Genomic DNA, 9423 nt, shown 5'->3' on the forward strand with positions numbered 1-9423 from the left:
TTTTTTTTTCACATTCTGTCTCTCACAGTTGAAGTGTACCTCTGGTGCAAATTACTGACGTCTGTCATCATTTTAAGTGGGGGAACTTGCACAATCGGTGGCTGACTAAATACTTTTTTGCCCCACTGTATCTGTTCTGCCATCTGACTAATCACTCACTTCCTGTTTCATTTTGTATCAACAGCATTGACGCAATACTTCAGAAGGGATACGATGATTAATTTAATGCGTACATTCAACAAACTGTATTAGAGTCTCTCTCTCTCTCTCTCTCTCTCTCTCTCTCTCTCTCTCTCTGGTCATCTGTTAGAGTCTGGGGTGCAATTTCTGGACATGATTTAGGTCCATTTATTCTTTTAGAAGCAAAGATGATACAAAATGCTACAAGGTTGCTCGTAGGGATTTACTTTATGATCAACCATGACAATGCCCACATGCAAATGTCATGACGTGTCAGTGAGGATAAAAATGATGTGGATCATGTCCTTTGTCCTTTGCAGTGAGTCACATTTTCTACTCCACGACCATCATCAAAACAACCACAGGAAGGAATGTCTTTTTGGCAGACTAGTGCAAAGGTGCACTAATGTGTGACTTCCTCTAGGCAGTGCTGTGTGTTCTTGCCAACCCCTGCTTAGGCTGAATTACATAACTATGCCTGTGTTCGAAGTCAGATCTGGATTTTTGAAAGTAGTAAGTGTGTATGTGTGCGTGAACAACCCATAAAGTAGTAGTGCAGTTCTGAAAAAACTGGAAGTTGCAAACCTAACCTAGCTCGCACCGGTTGTAGCTGACATGACCTCACCTCTACCAGCAAATATGGGTCCTAGAGAACCAAATCCGCCAATCACAGCAGGAGGAGTTCACTTTGTTTGGGAGGGCACAAAAAGTGTCTAATAGTCTGTCTGGGAGAGTCCTGAGATGATTTCATTCCATGGTTTGTTTGTTTGTTTGTTTGTTTTTAATCACATTGTTCACCTATATTACACCCTGTGCACTTAACTACTGCAGCATTGTGTATTTCATTGTTAAAAAAATGAAATTATTATGATTTTTACTTTGCAAAAAACTCCTGCCATTCATGTTTCGCAAGCAATTCGTCCAAACAGCATGATCAAACGATAGATGATGAAATGTTAAAGGGGGCGAGTCCTCTGTGCCGCCCTTGGTGGGATTTATTCCCCGAGTAAAACCTTACAGGTAATGGGCTTCGTGAGCTCTACATTATTTTAACATTATACTTAAATACTTCTCCTCCAACGTCAAACATAACTTAATTTTAACTTGAATATGCACGTGTATTAAACTTTGATGGAATACAGTGTGACACTTATCCTGGAAGGTAAGTTCAAAGGGAAAAATTAGCAACCTAGCAAAGCTTCACTCGAGTGACGTGTTCCAATGCTAAACAGAAAAGGGGCGGGTCCCTTGAGGTTATCCAATCAGAAAGTAGGCGGCAGTCCTCGACGGCGTGTCATTGGCTTAAAGTTTCTCCCTTAGGTTGTTCATATAAATAATAACATCTCGGCTAGCATGTGGCAAGCATACCTGTCAGAGAGGTAGCGCGTTTCCTCACTCAGTTAAAATTGTCCAAACTTGTTTGTCCGCTCGACACTAAGGTAGAGGTAGAGGTCCGGGCAGGGAGAAGCAGCGGCAGTATGTCGGTCGACAGCGTGTTTAGGACCCGGTCCCTCGGTGTGGCAGCCGTAGGTCTTCCTGATCAATACGCCGATGGCAAAGCAGCGAAAGTGTGGCAGCTGTACATCGGAGACACGAAGAGCAGGACGCAGGAGTACAGGAGCTGGGTGGTGTCCCTGCTGAAGCAGCACGGGGTGCGGAGTGTGCTGGATGTAGCCTGCGGAACAGGGTAATGTCAGGTCAATTTAGCAGTTTCATAGTGACACGTCTGACAGGGGCTTCAGCTCTGCTTCATCAAAATCCACTTACAAATCGGTCAACTTAGTATGGATTTATAAATATGATCAAATTAAAAAATATATAAGCAAAAACTTTAAGTTCTGAAATTTCCATAACAAAATCTTAAATACGGCTTTATCCAAGTATCTCGAGCACGCTTTTGTCAATGATTAAACTGATTTAAATTGCATATGCCAAACAAAAACCTGAACTCACAATGATACAGCAGGTGAACAGCTGCTGATGACGTCATAAAACGTGCTGATTCAGACTGCATTATTGCTTTTCAGATTTGTGAAAAGGTGTGACTCTTGTGTGATTCACAGTGATTGTGCAGCTTCAGAACAGAGTTGTGTAGGCGTAGCTGATAGTGATGATGGTGTTTGCTTCTTTGCTGTTCTTGATAGATCTGTAGGTAAAAAATAATGTGATTTCAGCTCACATAGGCCTTTTTGTACGTGTACCCATCTTTATAGCTGTTCAAGTGAGTTTGACGTTTGTGGAATTTCAACTCACTGACCCTTTTTAACTCGGGACAAAATCCGGATTAAGCCACAGAATAATGAATGAAAGTGCAGAGTTGCACCTGATCCTGAGCCACGTCCTGCCTCCTGCACTGGTCTGGACACAGCAGGTTTACACATGCTGGTTAAATGTGATTCAGTTAGAGAGGCGTAATATGTCTGAGACACAAGCTTGTAGAAGCAAGTGTTGTCCATTTAAATTTCCTGTTTCTAAAGCAAACTAAACACAAGCGAACCCTAAACTTGCATTTAGTAGGTCAGTGGGTGATGAACTAGTGCTGGGTAGTCGAAAGGAGTTTTTTCTGGTTTCCTGCAGTCTTTTTTATCTCCCTTGATACATTGACTGTGCTTTCACACAGCAGCAAGGCCATTGCCTAAGCACAGACAAGCAGACCATAAATGTCACCTCAGCTGTTGTTTTTCTCATGGAGAATTTTCACTGGAGATGCACTATAACAATTTTATTATTTGATGTTTATTATAAATGTATCTTCTTTTTTCTTTGCTCATCACTTAGCACTCATTTCAGCTGCTAATCAACATTACAGAGCTTATAATGTTCATGTAAGAACTGCAGTCATTTCCATAATAACTCAGCTCCATATATCAGGCCGCATGGTTGTTTTCCTGCGGTTTGGAGCACCCCAGCACATTGATTCTGACCCGATACCCTAGTAGTGGTGCCCCTCCGTAGTGCAGCAGCCTCGAAGTAAACATATTCCTCGTGGATCACGGTTACAAATAGCTATTTTTGGCAGTGTGTTTGTGATGCTTTCTAATTCTGAGAAGAAGCTTCTGGCTGTGAATCACTTTCAGCTGAACCTGTGAGAGTTTTTAATTTAGGATTCCATAGGTTCTAGCAGGAAATCTTATGTATAACTGCAGAATGGATAGGCATACAGACAAATTAAAGGGGAACCATGAATCCCTGACTTATACCTCAAGGATTATACTGGATCTGTTAAGCTGAGGCCTTCACAGTCACCAGACTGAACAGTTGAACCAAATGAAGGACCATCAGAGTCCTTTGAGACTTGTTGCCAAGATGAAATCTAAAAGATATGAATTTGCTTTTAGCCTAAGACTGTTTAATCCAAATCTGAAAACTGGCTGTTCTTTTTACGTAAGCTTTATTTGTTTTGTTGTTATATTATCTTGTAGTTACCCAGTAGATGTTAATGATTTCTGCATTATTGTCCATTGAATCCCTCCCCCCTGTTGCACTGAAACACGTCAGTATTGTTTATTATTAACTCATAAATTGCCGAGAAAACATTTTTGAAAGTCAGTCAGTAGCATCTATTCAGGCTGTGGTTTGGCCCACAATCACGTTTTCCTGTCAGGTTTTCAAAATAGGAGTAGCTTCTGGCTACTATACAAATCATCTCTCCTTACCTGTGACAAGGTTAGTATTCCTGTCTGTAGTGAGACGATAAGCTTATCAACCTACTACTAAACCACATGTAGTGCAGTCACAGCAAACACACACTCGCACTCAGACTTGATCAAACTGGTTTTTTAGGGGAAGATGACAGCAGGGATTACTTCAAAATCAAAACACACCTACTGCATGATCCTCACAGGTCGGTTGTTGTTTTTAATGTATTCATGGATTTTGTTTTCTAGGATTGACTCCATTATGTTGGTGGAGGAGGGGTTTAATTTAGTGAGTGTGGATGCCAGCGACAAAATGCTCAAGTATGCACTGAAGGCGAGATGGGACAGGAGAAAAGAACCAGCTTTTGACCAGTGGGGTATGAAAACTAAAATATATTTATTGAATCAGTGAGTTCCACAGATTTAGATTCTATTTGTGCCAGTAATCAAATCATATTCGCCAAGCATTTTGTGACAGTCTCTTTGTGAGCCTCTCGTCCTCACGATTAGCTCAAAAGTCCACCATCTTGGACTACAGCTGGAGACGGCAGCCCTTGTTCTTCTCTGTGACCTCAGCAGAGCAGCACAAGCTGCAGGTTCTGATCCCCAAGTGGAACATAAGAGCAGAACAAGGACTACAGAGTCAAGCTGCAGTACAAGTTGAGCTGGAGCAGCTCCAGTCATGGGATGAGATCCTCTCCAGGGAAGCAGCTAAAGGATATTGAAGCCAATGAGCCAACTGGTAGTTAAAGCATAAGACAAGGGCCAAGGCGAGTTGCCAGGGAATTGTTAACTAGTAAATTGATCTCTCATATGAATCAATGGAAAATAACCTTAAGAAGAAGTGACACAAATGAAGCATTCGTCAGAGAATGTGCATCCTAGCATAAAGTTAACTTAATCAACAGAGCAACATCAGTACAAGTGATGGCAGGGTAAGCTTAAAGTTGAAAAGCTAAGCAATCAGTATGACATTTAGTCACGGACCTCCTTATAGTAATAAAACAAAGACTGTGTGGTGTTGGTTTTGCATTGGCCGTCATGCCTGGGTTGCTCCCAATAAAGCCCTGTGTGTGGGCAGCACTCAGAGTTGTTTCATTTGTCTTAAACTGTTGCAAAGTGCACACGTTTGTGGTGATATCTACATTTCCTCAGGTGACCTCATGTTCTGCTCTTTTCCTTCTTGTCTTCAGTGATTGAAGAGGCCAACTGGCTGACTTTATCAGAAGACATTCAGAAACCAGGAGATGGTTTTGATGCAGTCATCTGCCTCGGCAACTCATTTGCCCACTTACCAGACTTTAAAGGTACACAAATAATAAAAGTGTTGTTAATTTTATAGGTGAGCTTAAGGGCTTTTCCTCTGGGCCTGTCAAAACATCTCATTATGCCTGGACTTGGCAAACGTAGGCATTAGAGGAATGACCTGTCTGGGTGCACCTCTGAACACACCCAGCGATGATGTTGCAGTGCCCTGGAGTGCTCTTTCACCTCACTGTAGCAGGGTGTAGAGGCATGGCAAGCCCATACAGGATCTGTCTCAAAGGATTTATCCCACAACCTTCGTCCCAGAGATTGTCAGAGATATTAGAAATATATTTGTGGAGGGGAAAAAGTGTCCAAATAATTTTTGCCTTGTCAGAATGATGATGTGACTCATTAAATTGCCATGTGATTACTCCTGCATCCATAACTCAAATCAAACATCTCCTTGAATCGATGCACACGCCTTTGCCTTCCACAGTTTGTTACCATGTGTTTAGCTGCCAATTTGATCCCTTATTCATGCACTCAGTCGTGCTCTTGTTGCTGTTAGGGGACCAGAGTGACCAAAAGCTGGCCCTTCGAAACATCGCCAGTATGGTCAGACCAGGTGGGGTCCTCATCATTGACCACCGCAATTACGACTACATCCTGGAGACCGGGCGTGCTCCACAAGGCAAGAACATCTACTACAAGGTACCAAACATATACCAATATTGGATTTACTGCAGTGATTATTCTTTTTACAACATAATTGCATAACAGTGTAAATACAGAAACATTAGCCATATTTAGATAATGCTGAATTGTCAGAGATGCATGATGAGCAGTTCTAATTATGGATTCCTGTCTTAAATGCTTGTAACAGTATTTGTTTCAGTGCCTGATGTATGACTGGGTTTAGGACTTCTCCAGTTTGGGACATCCTGTTATAGAAACACTGATATTCACATTTTAAATTTAATTTTTGAATCAGTGCTAGTTTTAAACAACAACAACAACAAAAAGCAGCATTTGTTTTCGTTTTGTATAAACAGCATTCATGTGTAGCTTAGTTTTTAAACTGAGCTTTTAAGAACTCATGTTGAAAACTACAGCCTTCAGGCTCACGACACCTGCTTTGTTTGGAAAGGTGAAATGCATCAGTTAACAGTCGGTGTACATTTTAGTCTGTTTTTCTTAACCCTTTCCAAAGTACTGCATGCAGGCTTATGGCAATTGAACAGTTTCAAATATTTAAATTTAATTTCAAAATATTATTTTAAATTGAATATTATTTTAATTTGCTTGTATATGCTCCTATAGTTCGTGGAGAGAAAATCAGAATCAGCAAAAATCTGTTTCGACGGGTAAAATTTAGAAAAAGAAAAAAAAATGGACTCAGCCAAGAAAATTGGACCCGGTGCCCCTCTGCTTTTAATCCTTTGGTAAATCACTTCTGGGATTTCGCTCTAGAGACTGCTAAGAGAAGCTTAGGATTGTTATTTTTTGGTACGAACCCAAAGCACACAGCAACGTATGAATGATTAACCTTGTGTTGTGGCTGCGCTGATCACAGACGTTCTGTCTGCTGCTGTTTGTTTTAGTCATTTATTCTCTTTTCAAGGATGACGGTATGTTTGATTGTAAAACCTCTGAGAACAGATACACTGTTTAGTTTATTCAAGTTCAAAGAACTGGATCTATTTCTTACTCAGTGGTGTCTAGAGCCTGACCACTTTATCAGTTGGCCAATATTAGCCTTTTGGTGATCTATCAGCCGTTAAATCCATCCTGTCATCCATTCGCTGGAGCCTATACAGCCCTTAAATTAAAATTTAAAAGGTAAAGAAAAAATTGGAGAGACACCCTCCAGCCATCTTACGAGTGTTGATATTGCATAGTTTGTCCACCAGAGGACACTCTGCAACTTCCCTTTTGGCAATAGCAGCTTGGACAGCACAGCCATCAGCTGATCTAAGAAGACTTGGGCAGAAGATAAAGGACTAAATAAATGACTACATGTAATAAATATTAGAGAATCTGTTCATGCATCTGAATATCAGATTGTTAAATCTCCAAATATTGATTTAGCTCTTCCTACACTGGCTGAGCTCTTGTGGTGTCTAACTGCTTGTTTATTCTTGGAAATTATGGAGCATTTGGACCTGGAAATGGCTGATTACATCCTTCAACGGTGTAAAAGATGGACGTAGCTCCTGGACGTCACCTGTGAATTTCCCACTTTGAAGCCTTGAGACGAGCATTTTTGCCATTGGTGTCCTTTTGCTTTGAAATGTGCTTTGAAATATGCAAAATTCACTTAATTTTTAATAAAACTCAGTGATTAAAATTGAATTGATAGAATTGATCAGAAAGTAATTTACAGAGGTCAGACCTGAAATTTGTTTTCAGACTTTTTACAGGACCGGAAGTCATTTTGCAGCCACAGTTGGCGCTCCCCATTGGTCCTTCAAATGAGTGCAGGTTTAAGGCACTTCTGTGTTGGCTTCACTTTTCAGGGCCTGAAGCTACATCTGTCTTTTATACTTTGCTGAATGTGAATTAGTCATACAACGTGCAGTTATCTATTGGCTTTTTCTCAAATATCATCCTTATTTTATTGTCATACAGATCATAAGTTTTGGACTTTTCTCTCTGCCCAAAAAGAGAATCTGAAGTTTGAAGCCATTCTTCAGCCCTCAGTATGGATGGCACAAAGAAGCCCGTTTTTAATCTTAATCCTCAGCACAATCTGGTCTTTTATTGCTTTGCGAGTAGTAGTGGGACAGACAGTATTGTTTAAGAATGGTTTATTTACGCCATCCCTAGCAGCAGCTGGCTTTAAGACTTAAATCCCCACATGGAGCCTGACGGATATTGTGAGATTTTCACTAAAACTGGTGCAGGAGAAACAGAAGGAAATGTGTTTGGGTTTTCATATCATTTTGGCAAATGGGGCAAAAAACGGATGAAGTCACGAATAATGAGTAAAAAGCCCTTTGGGAAGATGGGGAAACAACATGACTGAAAGTACACGTAGCCTCTAGTGTGCACATTAAGTGGACACTTCTGTATAGATTGCATGTATGATTTTTTTTTTTTTTTTTTTCTGTCTCATCCCCTTTTTTTAACCTTGTGTTCACATAATCAGACAATCAGCCAGGCTTGCATTTGGAATGAGCTCAGATATGAGATGTGGAGAATACACAACAGCAGGTCGTGACTGTAGGGAGCCATATTTGATTCAAGATGTTTGCATTAAAAACAACGTCCATATTCTTTAATCCAGCCAAAGCAGGAAGTATCCAGCTGGAAGGCCTCAATATAAATACTACGTCAACAATTGCTAGTTGGCAAAAATCAGCTTCTGATGCCTTCGTAATCCCTGAGTTTGCTCTTGTGCTCCAACACTGAACCAACCAAATCTTTTTTTCCTTTCATCAGTCTCTTCTGTTCAGGCTGTGTTTGGACATCATAGAAGAAAATGAGGATAAATTGTGTGTGTGTGTGTGTGTGTGTGTTGCAGAGTGACCTAACTCAGGACATCACCACCTCAGTGTTGTGGGTCAACAGTAAGCCACATATGATCACTCTGGACTACACCATCCAAGTGCCACAGGCCACCCTCCAGAACCTGCCTGAAGTTAGGTGAGTCGGGCTCTGATGCTGCTGCAGAGCTGATAGGAGACTGAGCTCACACCTCATACATTATATCTTGATCCTTTTATGGGAGACCTATTCTAACTGGTAGATCTGGACAATACATTGTACATTTGTCATTATAGCATCTACAATTTCATGTCTTGTATGCATTAAATGCAGCTTTTACTGTATCTCAAATCTTTAGGTTTACATTGCCTTGAATATTTTTGCTTTCCAGCCATAAACTGTAATGTTAATTCATTAATATGCTAAAAAAAAGAAAAGAAAAAAGTTGTCTTACATTTACTTTAGATGGTGTTTAAACGTCATCAGCAGGATTGTGGTTTTGCATTTTCTAATTAATTTTTCTCTTGATTTTGACTTTATTCTGAATTCAGTTTATTTTCAGTTCTTTGAAAATGTTTAGTTTTAGTTAGATTTTTATTAGTTTTAGTGTTATTATTGTTGTATGAAGGCTTATGTCAGAGGGAAGAAATAAGAAAATCAGTACATGAATAAAAGTGCATGACTTTTTGAAAGCAGTTTATTTACAGTCTTGAGACATCCATCACCAACTCATCAGGCAAACTAATCAAACGAACAGATACTAAAACTAAGGATATTTCCTCTATTTTTAAATTAAGTCATTTAGGCTTTAATTTTAATCAAAGATGTTTTTTATGTTTTGGTCAAATAAAATGTTTTCTTCCCCCCCCCC

At 40.2% G+C, this 9423-nt stretch overlaps 1 protein-coding gene across 1 annotated transcript; it reads left to right on the plus strand.

Moving 5' to 3' along the window:
* Positions 1-1502: 1502 nt before the first annotated feature.
* Positions 1503-8715, plus strand: gnmt (glycine N-methyltransferase). Its single transcript, XM_005739027.1, has 5 exons — positions 1503-1867; positions 4068-4195; positions 5012-5125; positions 5635-5777; positions 8590-8715. The coding sequence occupies exons 1-5, from the start codon at positions 1659-1661 to the stop codon at positions 8713-8715; spliced, it is 720 nt and encodes a 239-aa protein (XP_005739084.1). The 5' UTR covers positions 1503-1658.
* The last annotated feature ends 708 nt before the right edge of the window (positions 8716-9423 follow it).

The sequence above is a fragment of the Pundamilia nyererei genome, unplaced genomic scaffold (genome assembly GCF_000239375.1).
Source record: "Pundamilia nyererei isolate P.nyererei 1_Seehausen unplaced genomic scaffold, PunNye1.0 scaffold00088, whole genome shotgun sequence".
Lineage (NCBI taxonomy): Eukaryota > Metazoa > Chordata > Actinopteri > Cichliformes > Cichlidae > Pundamilia > Pundamilia nyererei.

Coding starts and splice junctions, on each gene's coding strand:
- gnmt (XM_005739027.1), top strand. CDS start 1,659: ATGTCGGTCGACAGCGTGTTTAGGACCCGGTCCCTCGGTGTGGCAGCC. Junction 5,126..5,634: donor CCACTTACCAGACTTTAAAG/GTACACAAATAA, acceptor TGTTGCTGTTAG/GGGACCAGAGTGACCAAAAG. Junction 5,778..8,589: donor GCAAGAACATCTACTACAAG/GTACCAAACATA, acceptor TGTGTGTTGCAG/AGTGACCTAACTCAGGACAT.